This window comes from Emydura macquarii, unplaced genomic scaffold (assembly GCF_026122565.2).
Source record: "Emydura macquarii macquarii isolate MOO-44397 ecotype Brisbane River unplaced genomic scaffold, CSIRO-AGI_Emac_v2 contig_2897, whole genome shotgun sequence".
NCBI lineage: Eukaryota > Metazoa > Chordata > Testudines > Chelidae > Emydura > Emydura macquarii.
The window spans coordinates 11,654,877-11,680,095 of record NW_027133034.1 but is presented as its reverse complement, the minus strand read 5'-3'; the positions used below and the strand labels follow the sequence as shown (position 1 = coordinate 11,680,095).

The window sequence follows — 25,219 nt, the reverse complement described above, 5'->3', positions numbered from 1 at the left end:
TAGTTCTTTGAAAACATCCACTCAATGTGCAATGGCAGTCAAAAGCGCCTGCAGTACCATAGAGAAGTACTCCTTTCTATTGATGTAGTCTGTCACAAATTGGTCTGGGGCCAAAATTGGGATATGCGTGCCATCTATCAGCCCACCACAGTTTGGAAATCCCATCTCTGTGAAGCCATCCACTATTTCACGCACATTACCAATACTCACAGTCCTTCGTAGCAGAATGAGATTAATGGCCCTGCACACTTGCGATAACAGTTCCAATGGTGTACTTCCTGACTCCAAACTGATTAGTGACCATCCGGTAGCAGTCTGGAGTTGACAGCTTCCATATGGTGATCACATGCACTTCTCCACTGAGAGGGCAGCTCCCATTCGGGTGTCCTTGTGCTGCAGGCCAGGGGCGAGCACCACACAGAGTTCTATCAAGGTGGCTTTGCGCATTCAAAAGTTCTGCAGCCACTGCTCATCATCCCAGACCTGCATAACAATGAGCTACACTCAGTGCTTGTTTCACACACCCAAAAGTGGTTGTGCACCATGTGCTCTGTAAATGCAAACAGTAATCCGGCATTGTTCGTTTGCATGGCACACAACAGCTCAGGCACCTCAGATTCCAGTTCCGATTGGGAGCTCATGATATACTGCATGACCAGCCGCAATGTGTTCACAACACAGACAACAAAAGAGCATGCAGGATCCATCCTTTCAGATGAAGATAGTGGGTGCTCAGGAACTGGGACCATTGAAAAATGCCAAAAAACGCAGTCGGAAACCCATGGAATGAAGGGACAGAAATCACTGCATCATGGGACATTGAGCACACACCCATGATGAACTACACTCTTCTCCGCCTTCCTACAACTCCTAGCGGCACAAGTTGGTGAGTTGCACAATGGGATAGCTGCCCACAGTGCACTGCTCTCACTGTCAATGCTAGAGCACCAACTGTGGATGTGCTTTGGCAACACAACTGCTGTGTTGACAGGCACAAGCATTGTAATTGCAGTGCTTTTTGATCATTGCTATAACTTGCATCGACAACACTTTTTAGTGTAGTCAGGGCCTTAAATGCAACAATACAAGAAAATGTTAGAGCCTTTCCTGTCAGAATCTCCGTCTTACATATCTCCAGCACCACCACATCTCATTGCCTCTGAAGTATTTATGGATTTACTCTCACAACACCTCTGTGAGGTAGGAAAGTATTATTAGCATTTCACAGAGGAGGAAATGAGACACACACAGTAAGTATCCAGGCAAGATTCTGCCACCTTTATTCACAATGCATAGTACCTTATTCTGCAAAACGTCCCATTGAAATCAGTGGGACTATTTGAGGAATAAAGTACTATTCACTGTGACTAAGGGTGGCAAATTCTGTCCCAAAGCAGAAATCAATGGAATCACATAACCATTCAACAATGTGAATAAGAGGTTCACAAGGTGGTCCTGAGTGATGTACTCACCATCACATAGGAAGTCTATGGCAGTCAGGAATTGAACCCAGATCTTCTAATCTGCTTTACCCAAAAGACAATCCTTCCTCAGATTTGTCACTGTATGTCTTTCAGTAGGTAAGGCCATTCTCAAATGGCCAGACTATCACAGCATGCTAATCATCTGTAGAAATTAATGGGAAGGGACTAAGAGAGAAGGGAGCAAGGAGGATGGAATCAAAGAAATGTAGACGTATTTCTGTTTCACACCATACCATTTGAAGGCTTGTTTGCAACGTTTGAGTAATTTGCATAGGATGGTGAAGGGGGATGAAGCCTTTTGTGGTGGGAGTCCAGGCCCATCCACTTCTGAGAATATATTTTGATGATATATGCTCTTGAGAGCAATCTGGTACATTCCACAGGCAAAAAAAACCCAAAAAACAAAACCATCTTTCCTTCAAAAGTTCAGGGATAAATTCACCCCAAGGCAGAACGGTTTAGCAGTATTAAAGAGGACGATGAACTCAGGCACAGACAAAGAAATCCCCTCAAATCAGTAAGAGCATTACTTACTTGAACTAACATTTTCTTTTAATTTATAAGACAACAGACTAGGCAATGAACAGAAACGTTTTCCTCAGAGCATGTGGTTCAAATAATCACAGCAGAAGCATTTCTACTTAGCTAGGATCCTGAACTTTCAGGAAATTACCATTCTGCATGTCTGATCACTATGGAAATTGATTTTTTACAGATAACCAAGAGTACATTAAACATAGGTACGGTATTAAACAGGGTAGCATTCTCCATTTAGGTTAATTATTTAAATCCAGATTTGACCAGCTTTTAGAAGTCCCTGGCTATTTGTTCACATCTTTTGGGTTTAGAACATTTAACAGCTAGGTCCCTTAGACTCAGCATGCCCTTTCTGTCTGTCCCACATGATAACATGATTCCAACATTCAGACCTCACACCTTCAATTCTTGTGGTTTGTATAATCCACAATAATCAGAGCTATTGTTTGAAATTATGTATACCCACAGGATGCTATATTGTTGCATTATGTAGAAACTGAAGATGCTACACAGTACGAGAGTGTTATGTTCCAAAAACGTATATAATAAATACTATTCTGAGACCGAGAAATTCAGAACATTGAAGTAAGTAGGAAGCAATACAAATTTTTTAAAGAAATAACACTATATCAAATTATTAACTTGAATTTCAGGTAGGTTAATTCGGAAAGTTGAAGGTTCCCTATTATTTTATCTCTAATTTTACATTGGAGTGGGGGAGAATAAATTATATTTGTTTATAGAAATATTGTTTTGATTTGATGACCAACATTTGCTTTTCTTCTGTTTTGAAGATGATGAGCTATCCTCTTATTCATAGTTAGATTAAAGTACAGTTGTAGTCAGAAAAATGACCGTAAAATTGGCACTTTCTAACTCAACGGATTTACCTTCCGTACATATATTATGGCTCAAATATATTTTCTTTATTTTTAGAGATAAACTTAAAATTTTTACTTTTTTCTCAATCTTCTTAGCATTGCAGAATCAACACAGCTTTCAAAGAGAGTGAGCTGAATACTGTTTTGTGTCATCATCAGTACTACTGACAACATTCCAACTGCAGAAATCATCATCATTATTATTGGGGCAAAAGTCAGAAACAGTACAGCTTGACTTTCAGATTCTAAACCAAGTTTGCTGAATTTCAGATTCTAAACTGAGTTTGTAAATCTAGCAGCTAGGGAAAAAATACTCTTACCTGTAATTGGAGTAAATTTGATCTGGTTTTCATTAACAGCCAAAACACAGAACCCCATGATGACAATTTTACAGCAGCTTTTAGAGAACAGTCATACTAAAGCAGTAAGATTTTCTAGTATAACTCAACGCAAAATAATGACATTTGATTTGCAGCAGCTTAAATCTGAGTTTAGCTTTATCTGTGTTTAGACTATCTTTGAAATGAGTTTATGACACTGTTCAACCAGCATACTAATCCAGGAAAAAAATGATGCTAACAAATTGCTCAGATTGCACCGAATCTCTAATGCTAGTTTTAAAGGTTATTACAGTGACTGATCCTTCTGATTTGGGCTCCCACCCCCCCATTTCAATTCATCCAGCTAGCCCATGTTAAAGTAGAACATGCCTGGTCTACATTTTTTTAGGACATGTTAGCTGGGACATTCCTCAACAAGAGGTGTAGGGCTTACGTCGGGATAGACAGGGCGACACAGTGTCAGTGTAGATACTGCATTCCTTTCATCGGCTGTTGGCTGTCATTCTTGTCCATTTCAACTGACAAGAATGACAGCTGGAGCTGGATCCTGCTCCAGTGAAGCAGGGTGAAAAATTGACATGGCTGAGTTGTGAAATTGACACGACTACCCAGCTCCCGGGAGGGGGAGTGAGAAGCTGGGGTAGCTGAACCCCGCTCCCTGGGGGCAAGAAGCCCCAGGCAGCTTCCCCTGGATCCTGCCAGGGACAGGGAGTACAGGTGGGGGTAGCCTGCCAGGAGCCTGGTTCTTAGTTCCCCACACTGCCTCTCTTAGGTCATTAGAAGTTCTCCTGGTGAAGACACACACTACCAACCCAAGGAGGGTAGTGTGGACATGCACAACCACAGTAATTACTGTGGTGGCTATAAGTCAACCTAATATAGGTTGACTTACCTTTCTGGTGTAGACAAGGCCAAAGAGTCTGATCAAAAGCCCTGTGAAGTCAATGGAAAGACTCCCACTGACTTCCTGGGCTTTGGATGAGGCCAGAAAAATAGCTTACACATCGATTAACGCACACATCGAGGAAGCACATACAGCATGATATTTATAGAAGCCTCAATTCAGAAAAGCATACCTAGTCAGAGAGGGCACTTACCATATGTTTAAATCCCATTGATATCAAGAAATTTAAGCTTCATGCTTACCGTATTTCCCCATGTATAAGACGCACCTTTTTCAAAAAATTTGGGGTCTAAAAACTGTGTGCGTCTTATACAGTGGTACTTACCAGTGATGTACCGTAATACATTTATTTTCAAATTTCGGGCCCCAAAATTAAGGTGCGTCTTATACATGGGAGCATCTTATACATGGGGAAATACGGTAAGTGATTTCCTGAACTCAAGAGAAGACAATGGGTGGTATTGTGGTTAAGGTACTAGAGTGGGATTTGGGTTCAGTTCTTAGCTCTGCCACAGAATTCCTGTGTGACCTTGGGCAAGTCACAAACTCCATGTACTAGGTTCCCCTTCCATAAAATGGGGGTAATAATACTTCCTTTTACCTACCTTTTGTCTATCAATTTAAACTGTAAGATCCCCAGAGGAGGGATGATCTATTAATGTGCATTTACCCCAACAAAATGAGGCCCCAATCTCAGATGAGGCCCCCAGATGCTATCATAATATAATTATTAATCAGAATTAGTATTATTATAAAAAGTCTTTATAACACAGACTTTCAGTCCAAAGCACTTTACATACAGGAATCATTTCACCAAGAAGGAAATGCAGCCATCTCTGTGGTGGAATGTTGCAGCTGTTAAAACTGTACTTTAAAAATACGTAACAGTTCAGTAACGGAAGGTAAGAAGACTGCCATCTCCAACTGAAAATACTTGTAAGAGTATGTCTTCTTATTTCTTCATCTGGATGTACAAACCCTTTGACATGACCAATTTCAACATAAATTATTCTGGCAACATGACTAGGCACATATCCAAAAGGAATAAATCTAACAACAGTAATTTTTATTACTATCTATTGGGTTTTCCTGATGGATTATTTTTCGTAATCAGCATATGTACAGTAATTTACAGAATAACTGCAGGGAATAGGACATGTTGAACGAAATTTTTTTGAAGATTTTCATTGGCAGTTAGATACCGATTAGCCAGTTGTGCCTTTGAAAAATCTCCCCCATCATAACTTACTTTTTTGGGTTAAAAAACTGCTAATAAAAATCTAGGAGACAGGGTCTACTTGTGTAGCTGAGTATTTTGAAAAATTGGATATTTATAAAGACATAGAAGGTGGTTACTAAGTAACAGTTAAAGTTACAAATAAAGTTACAAGTTATACTTAGTCTGTAGTATATTATGGAAAATTTAGCTTTACTTCTCTAATATTTGTTTTACTGAACCAAATGAAATAACAAAAAGCAACAACATAACATAAAAACAAAACAAATACCCACAAAAATAGAAGCTAATTACTCAAGAAGACTAACCACACAAAGCTTAAACAGCTGCGATTATGATTTATCTGGAGCTGATGAAACACACCCTCTGTGACGGGCTTACAAACATTGAGGTTGTGCATGGCTCACGTTACAGATATGCATACGATAAATTTACATCAGAGGCTAAAGATTACGAACGCTGGGGTCAATAGGGCTACTGGAAGTATTGATCAAACTTTTTTTTTTTAAGTTATAGCAGTAGATTTTTAAATTAAACAGAAGAAAATAAGATGCTACAGTCATGGGTGAGAAGCATTTCAGGTTTGCTGGAGGAAGGCCAAGACAACCTGGGCCTCTGAGGCAGACAGTCCACTAAACAGGACAGCCCAGGACGGCAGACTCGGCAGACTGATGCAGGTACTTATATTAAGGCCTGATCTTACCTAAAACTTAGTTCAACCTAGCTACATCACTGAGGGCTGTGAAAATTTTTGTGCCCGGAGCACAGTATATAGGTTGACCTTACCCAATGGTGTAGACATGGTTAGACCAACAGGATTGTTCCGTTAACTAGCTACCTCCTCTTGGAGAGGTGGATTACCAACATCAACAGAAAAACCTCTTCCACTGATGTAGGAAACATCTACAATGCAACACTGAAGCTGTGCCATTGTAGTACAGACATACCCTTAGACATCTGTTAGTTGATCTGGCCCTTAGACCATCATACAAAATGTTCCTTAGCAGAGAAGAGGCAGATCACGGAGCCTGCAAACATACAATATCCTCTACCCTATCTGGTCCTGGCCTCCTGCCAGGGGGAGAAATTTCAATAGCCAAGCTCCCATCAGAACTGGGCCCAGGCAGAACGTGAAGCAGTCCTCTAAACCAGGCACTTAGGTTACATCCACACGTACCACGGCATGTGAGCGGCTCTGTGTGTGTAAATCACAAATCAGGCACTACATGTGTAGCTACACACTTCAGTGAAAGGCAGGCTGCATCCTGTGGAAGCAAAAGGCTCCAGAAATGCGAATGCAGCAGGAAAAAGCTCTGGCAGCACCTTTCACTGTGGCAAGGAAAGGCTCTGGCAGGGGCAGGCACTGGTGAAAGGCTCCAGCACTGGGGAGCAGCTAGAACCTTTCCTCACTGCCAGAGCCTTTCCCTGCAGCAGGTTCAGGCGGGTAGGCCACTCTACTCATCTAAGCCAGGCCTCAATCTTTTGTTTGATATAGAATGAACAGCTGTCACCCATTATATAACTATGAGCCAGATTCTGATCTACTTACACACATTGAATAGCACCTTACTCCTCAAGAAGTCCCACTGGAGACAATGGGTATTACTAGTGGAGTAAGATGTACTTCTACTTGAGTAACGGTAGAAGAATTTGACCCAATATTTGGACACTGGCAGTCATATTGTTTTAGGGAAGGGTGATTTTGTAGCTAAAACACAACAGGGATTATTCAAAGCTGTGCTACAGACTTCCTTGTGTAACGAAGAGTAAGTCACTTGGGGGAAAATGTTCAAAGGTACATGAGACAATCAGGCACCTAACTCCCATTTTTGCCTTTGTATCTCTCCCCCTTAAACTCTTTTCCTCTCATTTCTAACCCTTTTCTAAAACAATGTTAATAAATTATACCTCTCTGTCCAACAGACTGTTGTGAGGTTGAATTCTTTAATGTTTAAGTGCTACATAAATGTGATGTACCACAATTAATTGTACTATTAAAATATCTGTATATTTCCCTTTCCTGTCAGTTGTGTGTGAGAGTCTGAAAATTACTAAAACAGAACCCCCAACTGACATTTCTGGTTGGCACAACTCTTATTTAGAGCTGATTTCTACTCCCCTTTCTTTATCTTTTCTAACCTGATTCTCACATACCCTTTATGTTCTGGGATGTCCTCCAGCAGCATGTAAAGAAAATCCTGAAAAAGGAACAAAAAGCACCACAATTAATATATCTATCTATAAGATAACACTGTGTCTATGTCACTAGCAATAGAATTTAAACAGCTGCAGATAGGAGAATAAGAAATACATTTATGTCTCATCTATGTTATTACATTGTTCAAATTGTTTAGTCAATATATATTTTGTCTGTCAGTTTTCCAAACCAGTCAGATTATAAAGGTGTTACAAGTTAAAAGACAATGGGCCTGAAAACACTGCTCACTGTTTTGACACAATCCTACATTCTTTCTTTCTTTAATTGACTACATACAACAACAAAACTACATTAAAAGAACTTTGCAACCTTAATTCAAACTCACCACCCAAAACTTAGGAAAAGTTAAGAAATGCTAAAATTAAGGCTGTCTGTGCAACCTTACTTTGGCCTCCTGGTATGTCTGCATTATGATACAGTCTTTAATTACAGAGTCACACTTTTTTTCCCCAAAAGGCCCATCCTCCAAGTGTCAGGGAACCTTAATAATAGGTGGTGCAACCAACCCTGCCTATAATAATACAATTAATTCTCTTTCTAAAGGTACCCCTGACAAACCAGAGATTCTGGCATGCATGACTTTAAACATAATCTAACTCTTTATAACAATCACTTTGATAAAGAATCACTTGGATGCAACACACTAACTACTTGGGCTCATGAGCAACCTTACAGAGAGAAGCATTATTAAAAATAATGCTCCATTTTTACAGTTAACTAGCAGTAAATCAAGTTTGTTAATATTAAAAGTATCTTATTGGGAACAGGTCTAGTAGCCTAATGATGCTGTGCATTGCAGTACAGATTGATTAGTCTGATTCCTGAAAGTGAGCTCTTGCTCCCCCGGCAAAGAGCATTGTATTGAAGGCAACAAGTTTGATTCCTAGGAACGGGGAAGTTGCAAGGTATTCAGGAACGACCCTGTTTTGCTGAATACTGATCACATTGTCGAATATCAAAAGGAAAGATTACATAGTTCAAAGTGTCAGTAATGGGATAAACCTTTCCACTTTATGCCTGGTCAGTAGTGTTGTCCAAAACTTTTTATCATCTGATGGCATCATTGCAGCTTTGACAGGGATGAGGTCTCTAATACAAATCTGACTGAAAGTGTTCACACTCAAAGCTATTTATATAGGAACTTCAAATGTTAATTCAGCCACATCCCTTGATCTGCTGACCATCTCATCAGTGTTTTATAATCTATTACTAGCTGCACTCAAAGATATCTCTTGTCCTACTAGTGTTTTCACATTGTAAGTATTATAGTCTCAGTTACTGAGAAACAAAATCTCTACTATTTGATTCAAGCTCTTCTTGGTTTTCCAAACACTGATAAAGGAAATGAATAATAAGAAAGACAATGCATATACATTTATTAACAATAAAGCAATAGCAATCATTTTACAATTTTCCTTAAAATTAGGATGCTTCTATTGTTCTGTTAGTCTTAAACAAAAATTTCATTTAGAATTGAATTTTATAATGTATGTATTTCAGGGCTCTAAAGATGAGTATTTACAACGACAAACAAAGGTAACCACAAATTAGCATTTACACCATATTCTACTATAGGAGATGATGGAGGCACCACCTATTTATTAGAAGGTGTAGTAGACTGGGCCTAGGATCCAGAAAGGGAAACAGGTGGAGGGGAAACTGCAAGCCAGTAAGTGAGGGCAGACAGATTGGATGAGGAGTCAAGAGTAAGGCTAGGACTGCATGGGCAAGGAGACTGGGAATGGGTACCAGTGGAGCTGGGTGAAAGTGGGGATGTGGAAAGAAGTCAGATCTGATAAGGAGCTAGGTGTTGGGGGATAACTGGGACTGGCTGACTAAGGAGTCTGGGACTGAGATGAGAAGTCTGAAGAGTAGAGGCTGGGACTGGCTAGGGGAGGAGAATGGGACTGGGATGAGGAGCCAGAGGTGGAGACGAGACAGGTTGGAAGTACAGGACACAGGGGTCTGTGATCACTACAGCACATTCCTTTCCAGAGCCCGGAATGGAACCCAAGATTCCTGAGTCCCACCATTCATAGAATCATAGAGTTGGAAGGGACCTCAGGAGGTCATCTAGTCCAACCCCCTGCTCAGAGCAGGACTAACCTCAGCTAAATAATCTCAGCAAGGGTTCTGTCAAGCCACAGCTTAAAAAGCTCTAAAGATGGAGATTCCATTCCTCTGCTGTCTTCAAATATCTGTGAAACTCACTAGCAAAGTGCGTGTCTCATTCCCCTCTAGTAGTAGGCTGCATTCCCACACAGAGAATTGCAGCCTACAACCGCTATTAGTTACTCTATTAGCTCAAGTAGCAGAGGACTAGCTGGTGAATCCAAAGATTACAACCATGCTGATGACTCATGTGGATGTCAAGATGATGCCATACAATGGAATTTTTTTTTTTTTTTTTTTTTTTTTTAAACGTAGGAAATTAGACACAAAATCTCTATGTTAAAACAACATTATTAGGGTTGCAAAGTTATGCCCTCAAAAGTTAGGAAATGATAAAAGCAACATTAATTCTCGCTTTCCCTAAATTCTGAGCGCTTGCCTTTGCAATCTTAATTTTTTGTACCTCGCTTTTGTGTGTATAATTATAAATAAAGTGAATGTTCAGAGTTTATAGCAAGCTATGTGCAGAGGAAGAAGTCTTTAAAAAGCAATTTATCTATGGATCATCAAAGTAGTCTATGAACATAGCATAACTTAATTAGATTTAAAATGACAAGTATTTTAGGACTAAAATTTAGGTTTTGCTTTAGACAGGACTTTGATAAAACTTGATTTTAATAGACATTTTTCATGAATTTTTTTTTTTTTTTTTTTTTTAATTTCAACAGATTTTTTTGTTTGAATGTAAATATTCCCCTCACAGTATTAGCAATAAAAAATGGCAACAATGTGTTACTGAATGTGAAAATCAGAATGTGAAACTAACTGGACTGAAGTGAAACTGACATTTATTTCTGTGTTCCAAACTGAATTAAGTGCAAAAAGCAAACAAAGGCCCCAATTCTGCAATCTGCTCTGCACAGGTGGGTCTCCTGAGCCTATGGTGAGCCCCATTGACATCAATGGGTATCACTCAACCTCAGTGGTCTTCAAACATGGAAAAGCTTTCAGGACTCGGGCCAAAAAGTATAAATAAATTTCAGACCCTCATTTCTTTAAAAAATAATCCAGAAGTGTCTACACACAAAAATGCTCAGATACCTGCATGTCTACATTTCCACCTCCAACGGCTACATTTGCATGGGCAAATGAGCAAGACAGACAAACAACTATTAATCTGCAGGTGTAGATATCCACTTATCATACAAAAGTGTGTGTGTGTGTACACGTACTCCATTCACTGCAAATTTGTCTTTTAAAACTTTGTCATAAACACAAGTTGGGATTTAAAAAATGTTTGTTTGTTTTTAAGCAAGGCTGTTATATTAACAGTTTCTGTGACACCAAATTAGAACCTAAGCAGAATGGGGGACCAGTACAGATCCATCTGGTTATAGGAGATGGTTATATGAAAATTAAAGTTTGCAAACAACTTGATTCCCCGTGTGTTCTTTTTTCCACCACCAAATTAAAGAATAGACTTAACTGTACCAGTGAACTCAGCAACTTGTACTCATTTCTATTTATTTCCTGTTGGTATCACTCCATTCATTCTAAAATTTTAATTCAAAACAGTTTACTAAATGAATTCTCCCATAGAAAGTGAAACAGAACATTTATTTTTAAATCTTGCTCAGAGATTCCAGGCTTGCTTTACTCATCTGTTGCTACCTCAACTAAAATAAACAAAAACCACGATTAAAAACATACTAAGCACTGGCAATCAAAATGAAGGGGAAAAAGTAAACTGATTAATGTTTCACATCTGAAGTCATTTCCTTGCACCTGCGGCTCTCATCTAGGAAAAATACTACAAATATCACTGAAAACAAGACTAGTATTCAGAAAGTGGATAATTATTTGCATTGTGCATTTTTGCTTTATCTCTTCCTCAGAACTCTTAATGCTGGGAACCTTTACAATTGTTTTGAACAAGTTAAAAGTCTGAGAACATAACATTTAAACTTACCACTTGTACCTCTGTTTTAAATCTCTTATTGCTTGAATGGTGACAGCATACTTGTTCAAGAAAGAACCTGAGTAATTAAAATTTTCTACTAACTTTTCTTAATTACTTCAGCTATCATGTATGCCTATTTACTATTAAGTGTCAAATACCTACATAAATGCAACATTAAAGTTGTGATTTTCAATACAGAGAATCAAGAAATTCAGAATTAACCATAACTCTGCTCTTTGCATTTTTATTACATCGTTACACAACAAAGATGGACCAACAGAAAATACTACTTGTGTGTGTTTTGAGATGTACACCTGATTTCTCCCTAAGGCTATGACTTAACTCCTACTGAATCTTTCCAGTAACTTTGGCTTTGGCCCCCAATGAATTGCTGAGAAAGCACCAGAAGTGTCAGAATGGCATTGTGGCTCATTCCAGCCACCTCTGATTCCCTAACACAGACACTTATAACTGCTCAAAGCATAAAACTTTAGTGTGTCTTTCTGGTGTAAGAAAACACACTATCTATGATCAGGGTATTTTTCAAGAAAATATCCATAACTTTATTATTTCAAAATCAAATCTCTTCAAACAAAGGAGAGCATGTTTCTCCATCTAGATTAAGCACATGGCCATGATTGAAGTTTTAAAACCAAGTCTTCTATGAGTTAATTACATTTTAAAAAACGAGTCAGATATCCTAGATGAAAAATGCTATATATCCACACAACTCAAAAATGGCTGAACAACTTTTTAATCAAATTACTACAAACATTTACTTCTGGGATGAGAACAAGCATGAAATGTTTCAGCTTGTGAGAGAACAGCTGGATAGGCTACAAATTCACATTTAACTGCAGAACATTGGGTTGAGAGGGGAGATTACTAGTAGATTAGTAGCACCACTGCAATATGATCTGGCTAGAATGACAAATATTTTAAAGTGTTGGGACTTTCCAACTTTTTGCAGTATTTATGCAATCCACTATAATTGATTTCATGTCCGGCTAGTAGATCTAATGGCAACAAGCTGACTTTTTCTACTCCAATCCAATATTTTTCCTGCAGCCAAATTAAGAGCATTAGACAACTTCTTGCTTTCTTGCTATAATTTTCTAAAAAGTTTCCAGCTGTTGCTAACACTAGAGCACTGGTATTCACAATTTGGGAGACCTAGTGTAGACATGGCTCCCACAGTGATTGATATTTTTTACATTGTGCCAATTAAAACTTCTCCAAGCAAGTCTAATTGACTAGTATTCAAAACAGCTGCAAGCAGGGAGAACCTTATCTACCTTAGGGCTCCCAATGTTCCCTCAAGTGGTAGAGCTGCACCTAGTGTACACAAGACTAAGGAATGGATATAAATACTACTAGCTTGTTCTTTTCCTGGAGCAGTTAGCTAGTCATGGAAAAATAGCTTTCCTCAGCTTTTCGTTTCTGGCTGCAGCAAGGTACAATACAAGACGTGGTAACTTTGCATAGAAATAGCTAGCAATTAGGCAGCAAGTCTCTTCCATGAAATTCTTCAGCCTAGTTTTAAAAAGAAAGAATCATCTCCTTTCAGAGTGGATTTTAAGGTCACCTACAGTAGTCACTATTTTTCCTGCACTTGCTGATTACCCAGTTTACACTCAGCACATTACTGCTATAATGTGCTTGCAACATCGCAAATGCAAATCCAGAATCTTGAAAGTGATAAGTCCAATACAACAAATGTAAATGCAGGTTCTGTTCCCATGCCACCTTCAATGTATTTCGATGAAATTGCCTTTATCATATCAAAGTCTGATACAGGTACTCATAACTGAATAGATGGGCGCGCACCAGTCAGTCTGACAGCACTGCAACTTCTATGCCAGTGGTCTCCAAACTTTTCGGATCATGCCCCTCCCCACCCCCCGGTCCTTGCTCCTCCTCCCCAGGAGCTGCAATTGAGAGCTGGGGCCAAAGCCGTGGTCAGGGGCCGGGAGCCAGGGCCTAAGCTACAGCTGGGGCTGGGGTGGGGGCTGGAGCTGGAGGGCCAGAAATGGGGTTGCAGGGCCCAGGGCCAGGGCCAAAAACAGGGCTGGGGCCTAGGCTGTGGCTGGCCAGGAGCGGGGCTGCAACCAGAAGCCGGGGCTGCAGCCACAGCCGAGGAGGGTACGGAGAGGACTGAGGCAGAGATGGGGGTCAAAATGCGGCTGGGTGGCACTTCCTCTCCACCCCCATGGGGACTGGCCCAGGTCCCACCACACCCCCTGAAGATTTCTCCGCCGCTCCTTAAGAGGGGCACACCCCACAGTCTGGGGACCCCTGTTCTAAGCACTCAGGCACCACAGTGATGACTGCACGATAGATTATATAGTATATTCTATTATAAGATCAGATAAAGTAACTCATCCCTATCATTTACGTTAAGAACCCATTTTTGTTTCCATTGGAATATTCCATTCAAATATTTCAATGGAATTTTTCCACTGACCTCGGGAGCAGGATTGGGCCCTTCTAGTATATACACAGTATTTACTGCTAACAGCTAATGGAGATTTATCTTTAACTCAAGTGATACAGGTCTGTACTATCATGGTTGCCATGAAGTGCTAAACAATTATAATACATACATAAATACCATTTATATAGCACTTTTTATTGCAAGGTTCCAGGTGCTTTATAAAGGACAGATGGGGAAAATGAGGCACAGAAGTGAAATGTGACATATTTTAGGAAAAACTGAGTTTGCGTTGGAGCTTAAAACAATAGCCACATTCCCTGACTCAGTGTCCTATGTCTTCTCCGCATTTTAAATTACCAAAACCAGTGATTTAAATGGTTAAAAGAAAAAATAAGTCACTTATTTTTCAACAAATTGAGAAACAAGCAATAGCACAGTACCTGAGAAAGGATCAGTTGTCCATGAAACTTCTGCACAAACTTTCTTAAAAATTCAAAATATGTATCCTCTCCAATTCTCCTGGCTAGAGACTGCAGAAGGAAATAGCCCTGGAAGAAATCAGTGCCAAAGACAAAGATGATGCTATTAATTAATATTAATATTAATATGGATACACAAAAATAAGTGTTTATAAAATGTACTGTTAACATCAGGTTCAGTTAGTTCAGTTTCGCACTCTTACCTTCAAGTAATGAACCTGCATGAAGGTTTTTTCTGCATTAAGACCGTGTTTGATTATACATGTTCCAGACTCACTCACTTCTCCTGTGTTCTCTTTGTTGGGCCTAAAATGATCGCAAATCAATTAATTTTTTGGTAAGTGAGTAAAGAAATAAATTACAAACTTTCATTGCCCAAAATGATAAAAGGTTGGTATATTCAGACACTACTCACTGGTGCATTAGTCTCACTGTTCTACCCTGGATCTGGATTTGTATTAAATAGCTTAGCTAATGTGAAAAGAAACAGAAACAACAAGAAATGTGTTCTTCTAATGTAATTTTGTGTGTGGCTGCACAAACAGCTGAGGTTAAACTGAAAGCCAATACTAAACTGGTATGCAGTACTTGATCTTACCTCCTAGACATGACATCATATTGTATGGCATTTCATTAAAAGATACTACGTAGATAGCAAGACAGAGATCTTTGAGACTGAAGTATAAGGGAACGAAAGATATTGAATTCATTACACCCAGCTACATATTTAAGTTTTCATATCTGAACACAGCTTAACAGCTCACAACACTACACCTACAAGAATGAATAGTCTCTTTCATCTACACTTAACACACTGCAGAAAAGTATAAGCTTTCTATTCTTTTTCTTCTTCAGTTTGTCATTTTAGCTGCATGTCAGCAGAAAAACAACCAAAGCTTTGAAAGAGAGTGGCCTGCAACACACACACACAGCCTTGGGGATTCTCTGTCAGACAGACAGTAATATCCAGAACAAATTCAAACAGTGTTAACTCTTTAGGATTGGGTCTTCAGATTGCGATGTTTCAATAGGCGTGCCAGAAGCCTATACTAGTTAGTACCTAGAAGTTTGATCACAGAGAAGAAAAACTAAAGAAATTACTCAAACAAATTTTCCGCTCCTCTGTAAATGGGCCTTCCTTACCACATTCACAGTACTGAAGACCCGCACTAATTCTTCCTCTTCTTCAAACTTCTTTCCAAGAGATCCCACACTGAGGCCACTTAGTGGCTAAGGAGGACTAGACAGCACTTCTTTAGGAGTCTATCAACATGACTGAAAAAAATTCTGAGACTTTAAATATAGTTTTAATACTAGAGAAAGGTGACAAACTAGCAGTTCTGGAAATTTAAGCCCTATTTTCCCCCATCCCCCTGACAGAATAGGGACCTCTTCCCCCCTCTGAGCCGCCTTGCATTTTACACACATGCACCTTTCCCGTTAACAACACATTTTTTATTTTCTCAGAGATACTCAAAATGCTATGTATTTTTCTTGTTTCAAATTTTGTAAAAGGAGAAGCAGACAAATTTGGCTCAAGTACAATAATAATCAAGATAAAAATTAGCAGGAACTTGGAACTTAAATTAGACAAGTTTAAAAAAAAAAAAAATCAAGCCACTGAAAATAGTTCAGTGACACACCAAAAATATACCAAAACACCATTTATGACATTGAATTGTTTCTTGCAATTTGAGTAATGTAAAAGACACAAATGATCATAATGGCTGCTTCATGTTCTTTTTGATGCACTGTCTAAAAACCTGAGATGTTTAAAAAGGATGTTATAAATAGAGATAATCAGGAACTTTTTGATTAAATGTTTTTCAACTGAAAATGATGATTAATTGAAAGTAAAATATTCATGGGAAAGTATTAGTTTCAATGAAACTTCCTAGGTACAGAATGAAATTTCTGGTCAAAACCAGAGAGACACAGACACAGAGACAGAGAAAATGACCCACCCCAGAATACTTCTTTGGTTAGGGCACTCCCAATGTGAGAAGACTGAGGCTCAAGTCCCCGCTCTGCCTGATTCTGAGCTGCACTTCAACCTGGGTCTTTTACATCCCAGGTAAACATTGGCTATTGGATATAGTGGGGTGGTCTCTATCTTGCTCTCTTATTTTATTTCATTTAATTTTATTTCAGAAGATTTTGGTTTCAGTCCATATCAAAATGAAAACAAATGTCAAAGCCTCACAATTTTGCACTAAACTGAATTCTTGTTTTTGGATAGCCCAAGTTATAATAAAATATTTTAGACTTCTTCAGGCATTTATTTTACTAGAGTCCGTAAATACTTAAGGTAAGCCTATTAAATACCTAAAATAAAGTTGCACAAAAAGAAGGAATAAGCTTGTGGTACTTCAAATATCAATTTTTCAAGCAGGTGGTACATGATGCAGAAAAGTTTAGGAACCATTGGTAGAGTCCTGTGTAGATACAAAATTTGTATCTGCATCCGATCCACAAAAATGATCTGCGGATATAAAATGGATATCTGTGGATTTGCATGGTTCTAACCACTGGTCCATATAACCCAAAGTCATTTTTAATATGCAAGTATTCAGAGCATTACATTTCATACAGAACTAGAATTATTATATAACAAGACACAGTTTCCATTTTTTAACAGAAACCTGCCTATGGTTCAGCAGAAGTTCATCAAACTCAATGTGTGTTCATGAAAAGTGTCAGATTTGATTAATTGGCATTTTCTAATGAAACCCAATTTCATCAGAAAATTCCTGGGTCCCAGAAGGATCAATTTTCATTCTGTTCCAATTCAGCCACTAGGTGAACTGGTCAGATGACATGGATTCAAGGACCAGAAATACGTAGATGACACACAACTCTGCCTATTCTTCCCCACATACAATCATACCACTACCACCAAGATAGCCAAATGCTTAGATGAGACCAACTCCTGGATGAAGAACAGCTGGCTGAAGCTGTACTTGGGACAAGACAGAAGTGATAGGGGTGGACAGAGAAAAGCATTCTGAAGAGTTTGAAGCCATGGTGCAGTCTCCTTTGGTTGACGGTACGCACCTGCAATTGGTCAATTCAGTCCGTAGCTTAAGGAATGCACTAGGATTTCTCACTGATGCCAAGTTCTCACCTAGCTACATCATGAGTGATACTTTCTATCATCTCTGGCTGGCTAGGAGACATTATCCCATCTTGGCAAATGAAGACCTAGTCTTAGTTATTCAAACCATCATCACTTCTTAGCTTGACTACAGCACTGCAACATACCAGAAGCCTTCAAAACTTATGAAAGTCCAACTGATATAGAAGGTTGCAGCACTTTGTCTCAGGAATGCAGACTACCAAGACGACATCAAATCCATTCTCCATCCCAGTTACTGACTTCCCACAGAATATTGAATCAAGTTCTAGGTCTCAGTCCTCAATGGCCTGGGCTAGGAGTATTAAAAGGCCATCTAACGCTCCAGGATGAAGACTCTCGTTGACAGTTTTGCTCTTCTAGCATAATGAAATGCTCTACAATAAGGATAAAGATCATCTATAGAGGACATAGTGCTTTTTCATGGTCTGACCCAAGACTGTGGAATGAATTCCTACAGAAACTAAGACCATCACAAACCTCAACACTTTCCACTCCAAGCACAAGGAACATTTTTTTTACCTTGCCTTCTCTAACAAACATACAGCATTGTATATGTACATATATAATATTAAAAACAAAATCCAAAACCAAATTCTTTATTGCACACACTTCTTTCCCTAAGGAAAGATGCGAGAACAAACACGTCACAGATGTTAGTCATGTTGCTTAATGTACTACTGGAAGGCACTCAGGTACTAGAGTGATAAGTGTGGTAGAAGAACCTGAACAGAACAGACTAGCCAATAGCTACTGATAGATAAGTGGTCAAAATTAACTCAGTTTACTGATGCCCAGGGACCTCTGCAATAACCACCCCATTCTGTTGCCCTGAGTGGCAAACTTCTGCAACCATCTGCTGTTGTTTTAAAGTGTGGATTTTAGGACAGCCTTGAAAAGAGGACATTTATAATAAAAACAAGACTCTGCCAGAAATTTTCATCAGTCTCCTTGTATTGTAGCAGGTGGTGTAATCATATCTGAAGAAGAGTTCTCTTTCACACACACAACTTTGGATTTCATTCTGATTGATCCTTCAAATACAAAAAAAAAAAAAAAAAAAAACCCACACATAATCCCACTGTGGTCTGCAGTCATGGAAATGGTTGCAATATCACAATTCTGTACACTTTACTGATGGATCAAGTAAGAGAAAATGAAATACGATTGAGAAAGGTCTTATGTGAACATAAAGGTCTTTGTTTTTTTTAGTATTTTCAAAAAACTAAAAGTGATCAGACAAAAGTGACAATAGGATGGAGCTCAATTACAATTTCAAAGCAAATTTCACTAACATCCCCTTCTATACAGGTGATGCACAAATCTACCTCTCTGATCCTGAATTCTCCCACTTCGTTCAGACTTGCATCTTTGACTAATAACTCTTCTTGGATGTCTACTGCCAACTCAAACTCAACATAATGAAAAACCCAACTTCTGATCTCTCTTTCCTCTTTCTACATTTCAACACTAACAACTCTACCATACTCCCGGTTATCATGGATTGTTCAATGAAAATGCTTGCCAAGTGCATATCTGCAGATAAAAAAGCAAATAGGATGCTTAGATTATCTCAGTCTACTCTATTCCTAATGGGTTTAATTTTGGTCATCACAAATTAAGAAATATAAAGTGAAGACTGAAAAGATCTGAAAATAAATTAGGCTATAGGCATTGTAAGATGTACATAGAATGAGCTATGATTGCAAAAGCTAGAATTAACACAAAAAAAAGTCACTGGTGACTTCACTAAGGTATCCAATTTATAAGTCGGTGGGCATTATGAAATCGGATTAGTTCCTCCTTTTAGCCTGTTTTATACATCATGATTAAAAGGAAACCTGAACCTGAAAAGCAGCAATTTTAGAACTAATGAAATTAAATACTTCTCTCACACTGTGTAGCTGACCAGTGGAATTTTCTGATGCAGGAGGAGTTTTATCCAGATTAATTCTGTGGCTGGATATAACAAAGGACAGGATAATTGCATGACTAGTAATATTATGATGTGGCTATACAAGTTAATGGTAAGAGGACTTGGATCTTATGCTTGAAGGTGCAAGACAACAGTACTCTATATTTGGCTGAGGATTAAATTCCAGTTTGAGGAGTACAGCCAAGGGCTTAACCACTGCACATTAAGATTCTGAAACAACAAGTGGAATCACAGCTGTTTTAAGGGATCCATAATTAAATCAAAGACAAGACATGTTGCAAAATTCTCAACCAATTTTTTAATTTTTAATTCTCTTCTCCAAAATACTCTGAGGGGTCTCAGATTGAGGATTTTGTTTTGGCCAATTACAGAGATAGTGATCACCTATACAATTTAGATCTTGATCCTGGTTCCAGTCCTATCTCTGCAATATCCACAGGTGTTCTAGGTTTTAGGAGTTTTTCAGTGTAAAAGTTCCACTTTAAAAAGGAGAGGGGAAAAAAGGAGAAACAATGGTTACTTACTTTATAGTCACTGTGGTTCTTCAAGATGTTTCAGTCAGTATGGATCCCACTGTAGGTGAATATGTGCCTTATGTGCGAGAGATTTTTTGAATAGCTGTGTCTGTTGGGGCAGCAAAAGGTCTACTGTGAGGATTCCCCAACTACCGATGGACCACTTCAGTTACCATTCATGGTTAATGGATTGTCTGCAAGAAATCCACCAGGTTATTGCTGACTCCTGGGAGGTGAAGAGCCTTTGGAGTTATCCCAGGCTGGTGACATCACATCCATAGCTTGATGGCTTCTTAGCATGGGGTAATGAGCAGGTTTCTCCTTGCTTTTTAATATAGTACATTTCAGATGTGGTTTTGGTCAATATATGCATTGTGGAATTTCACAGAACAGAAAGAAATGTCGTGCATAGAAGCCTGATCATTCTGAGCTCTAGGATGTTTGCATCAAATTTCATGTCATCCTGTAACTAGGTCCCTTGTATCTGGAGATAGTGCAAATGGGATCCCCAAATGGTTCCTAATGCATCCTTGTTGGAGGAGGGGCAGAGAATGATGCTCCTCTTCATACATTCTTGGAGTCCAGCTACCAATTCAGTGCCAAAATGACATGAAGTGAGACTATGACCTTATTATTCATCTGGTGTCTTGATGGGGAACAGACTGAGCTTAGCCAGAGTTGTAGGGGCCACAAGTGAAGTCTGTCAAATGATGTCACATACGTTGACTGTGACCTAGCATTCCGAGGCATGTCCATACCACCACTGTTGGATCTGATCTTATTTAGTTCAGTACTGATTCATAGAATCATAGAATATTAGCGTTGGAAGGGACCTCAAGAGATCATCTAGTCCAACCCCCTGCTCAAAGTAGGACTAACCTCAGCTAAATCATCCCAGCCAGGGCTTTGTCAAGTTGCACCTTCAAAATCTCTAAAGGTGGAGATTCCACCACCTTCCTAGGTAACCCATTCCAGTGCTTCACCACCCTCCTAGTGAAAAACGTTTTCTAATATCCAACCTAAACCCCCGCCCCCCCCACTGCAACTTGAGACCATTGCTCCTTGTTCTGTCATCTACTACCATTGAGAACAGCCTAGCTCTATCCTCCCTGAAACCACCTTTCAGGTAGTTAAAGGTTGCTATCAAATCCCTCCTCATTCTTCTTTTTTGCAGACTAAACAAACCTAGTTCCCTCAGCCTCTCCTCATAAGTCTTGTGCGCCTAATCATTTTTGTTGCCCTCTGCTGTACTCTCTCCAACTTGTCCACATCCTTTTTGTAGTGGGGGGCCCAAAACTGGATACAATACTCCAAATGCAGCCTCACCAATGCCGAATAGAGGGGAAAAGTCACTTCCCTTGATCTGCTGGCAATGCTCCTACTAGTGCAGCCCAATAGGCTATTAGCCTTCTTGACAACCAGGGCACATTGCTGACTCATATCCAGCTTCTTATCCACTGTAATCCCCAGGTCCTTTTCTACAGAACTGCTGCCTAGCCCATCGGTCCCCAGTCTGTAGCTGTGCATGGGATTCTTCCATCTTAAGTGGAGGACTCTGCACTTGTCCTTGTTCAACCTCATCAGCTTTCTTTTGGCCCAGTCCTCCAATTTGTCTAGGTCATGCTGTATCCTATCCCTACCTTCCAGGGTATCTACCACTCCCCTCTAGCTTAGTGTCATCTGCAAACTTGCAGAGACCTGTCCTCAAGTAGCTATACTTCTGACCAGGAGTTGATCATGGCTCCTATTAATTCGATCATCTGTCACAGAATGACAGAACTTCTTGTAATTCACCAAAAGGGCCATCTGGGAAAACAAAGAGAGGATGTATTCCAGGGCTGTGGTGATCTCCTGCTGGGATTGGTCTCTAATCAGCCAGTTGTCTTGGTACAAGTGGTCGTGGATGCCTCTCCTCCTTACGTGTGCCACTGCCACTGCTAGGGATTTTATGACGAATCACCATTCTATGAAGAGTCTGAATGGCAGTACCTTGTACTGGTAATGGTTGGGCCCTACTTTGAACCTCAGGTATTTCCTGTAGGCTGAGTGAATGGCTTTATGAAAGTACATATCCTGTAAGTCAAAAGCCATGAACCAGTCCTGAACCTGAAGAGATGGAATGATGGAGGCAAGTATTATCATCCTGAATCTGAACATATGCATTCATTCAGTCTTCCCAAGTCTAGAATAGGATGATGATCCCCTTTCTTTTTCAGAATATGGAAAGATCAGAAACAGAAGCCTCTTCTTCTCTACTCCTGCAGTACCTCATCTATAGCTTCTAGATGAAGCAACAAGGCAACTTCTCTTTGTAATAATCTCTCATGAAAAGCATCCCTGAAAAGAGATGGGTGAGGGTAAGGATTGGCACTGGATGAGGTAGCTATGAATGGTGATCTCGAATATCCATCTGTCAGATGTGAGGGAAGACCAAAGCCCAGTGGAAGGGGACAAGGTGACTTCCAAAGATTACATGCTGTTCTGGACTGATTTAGGTATGGCTCCCAACAATACCATCAAATCTGCAGTCTTGCAGCAGGTGTGGAGTGTGATAGAGTCGAAGAGGAAGACCGGCATCCTTGGAGTACCTCAGTTTCCTCCTCAGGGGATGTTTTGGCTATCTGCTTTGATACAATCGGGTCCCCTGCCTCACATGAAGCTGATACTGTTAAGACTTACAACATGGGACCAGTATGTAATCCCCAAGGAGCACTGGGTGGCCCTCAAATCTTCAATGGAATATAGAGCATTTGCTAAATATTCAGTTCTTTCGAAGGGCAGGTCTTGTATTGCAGCTTGCACCTACTTGGGGATGCCTGACCCTTTTAGCCAGGAGGTTCTTTGCATTGTTACGGCTGTAGCAGCCATGGATCTGACTAGTGTCTGAGGTGTCCATGGCTGTCTGCAGAGCAGTCCTTGCTACTAAATGGTCCTCACTGATTATGTTCTGAAACTCTTCCCTACTATCTAGTGGAAGTTTGGCTAAGAAGGGCGACACTGTCCCATGTTAAAAAGTTGTACTTAGCTAGGAGAGCTTGATAATTAGATATACAGAGTTGCAGGGAAGTAGAGGAGTAAATCTTCCTTCCAAAAAGATCAATTTTATTTTCTCTCTTTCTCGGAGTGCTCTTGATGGATCTACATTTCCCCTGCACTGCAGAGACAACTCACAAGCCCAGAATGGGTTGAACATAAAATGTTCAAATCCTTTCTGTGGAACTTGGTACTGTTTTTCAAACCTTTTTGTTGTGGCAGGAATGGTTGCAGGTGTCTGCCAAGAGGACTTTGACAGGATTGAGTATCCCTTTGTTTCTTGGGACAGCAATTCCAGCAGGATCCAATGCAGTCAGGATATCAAATAATTTATGGGACTTGTCTTAAACCATAGAAGACTCAATGTTCAAAATGTCTGCTATCCTCATTAGCAGCTCTTGGAAAGGTAGTTACTGCTTCATCTGGCAACAACGAAGTGAAGTCCTTGGGAGTTTAAGGATGACAGTGCTGCTCTCCTGATACTACGTCTGAGGGTGCTCAACATTCCTCCTTGCTCAGCGTCAGTGGTCTGACTAGTGATGCTGCTGGAGAATGTGATCTTCTCTGTTTCCTGGAGTGAGAAGGGGATCAACCTACTGGAAGCCTTAGATATGTCTAACAGGGCCATGGTGGCATGCCATAAAGGTATGGTTGCATGGTGCTGTCCAGTCCATTGCCAGTCACAGTAAGGCTGTGACAGAGCCCTAAAAGAAGAGATTCCTGATCTTTCCCCACTGGGTCCCCTGATGACTTTGAGGGGGATGGATTTCTGCTTGATTGTAATGAGACAATACGGCCTGTTGATAGGTAAGAAGAATACACTTTCTCCTGAGGCTTACCTAGGTATATGGTGTACTCAGTATAGTGTTCTGTTCCAGGGCTGGTAGTGGTCGTGGCATCAGGCTCACCCCTGGGATATATGTGGACTCCTCTAGTAGGATGTCTGCAAATACTATGAGTAACTCTGCTAATGGAGTTCATATCAGTTTCTGTGTGGTCATCATTGCTCATGGGGTTAGTTCCTGAGGCATGCTTCGCCAGTAGCACAGATATAACCAATTCCACCTCACTGGCCCTTATTTTTGTGCCAGGCTTAGTGGTCTTATCCCTGGAGGTTTGCTTTGGCCTCTCTTTGAGGGACGACACCATGCTGTGCCTGGAGTCTCAGCTTCCATGCTCAGAACATCCTCTATCAGCACCGAATTTCATTGTCAGTGTTCTCAGTATGGGGCTGGTATATAGATTCCCAGTTCTTTTCTCAACATTGAGGGCTTGTCAGCACCAGCTTTCAGTGTCATATGCCTGTTGGAGGGTGCATTCGTTGATACTGATTTCTTTGGTACCTGATCAGTTTTGGTACCTGTTTATTCAGGGTTTAAAGTGAACTTTATCAGCAGCTCCAACAAACGGAACTTATGATGGGCATCTTTGATGAAAAGGAGAGACATGCTATGCACAGTCTTTTGGCTTTTTCCCAGTCTTTGGCTTTTGCCCAAACAGAACAGGTATCTGGTGTGGCCATCAGTTAGCAGGATCAGGCTGTTGCATGTTGTACAGGGCTCGAAGTCTGCATATCAGAAGGGAATGCTGAATACTTAACCACATGGTACAGGTGGGTACATAACAGGGGAGGGCCTATTTTTTGGAGGTAGGGAGTTAGCTTCAAATTAACCAAATTAGGGATTTTGAAGCAATTCCCTACCAGTGAGGCAGATGACAATCCAATAGAAGAATCAGCTAATATGAAAGAGCCGCAGGTTGAACACTACTGGATTTCGATTCACTAGCATGGGCAGCAAGAGGGAACTTCGGGGGGAGGGGTTGCAGTCATTCTGTGTTATGTCGTCACACAGAAGCATGAGTAGGCACAGGACACATGCATGTGCCAAAAGACTCTGATTTTACATGCATAAGTCCCATGCACACCTACTGTGGGATCTACACAGACATATACTTAAAGAAGAAAGGGACAATACAAAATAAACAAATTTTAAAATATCAGGCTATACAGCACG

The 25,219-nt window shown here is 40.1% G+C and overlaps 1 protein-coding gene across 6 annotated transcripts in view; it reads right to left on the bottom strand.

Moving 5' to 3' along the window:
* The window catches only part of AOPEP (aminopeptidase O (putative)), a 267,939-nt gene that overhangs the window by 133,743 nt on the left and 108,977 nt on the right, over positions 1–25,219 (bottom strand). For 3 of the 6 annotated variants that reach the window (XM_067569212.1, XM_067569213.1, XM_067569211.1), the window contains 3 exons: positions 14,791–14,893; positions 14,549–14,656; positions 7,539–7,582 (listed from right to left, as the gene is read on the bottom strand). In XM_067569212.1, the coding sequence (XP_067425313.1) occupies positions 7,539–7,582; positions 14,549–14,656; positions 14,791–14,893 (255 nt within the window). Of the gene's footprint in view, positions 1–398; positions 484–4,398; positions 5,127–7,538; positions 7,583–14,548; positions 14,657–14,790; positions 14,894–19,947; positions 20,136–25,219 lie in introns of those variants that run through there. The other 3 variants (XM_067569214.1, XM_067569215.1, XM_067569216.1) reach the window with 3 other exon arrangements.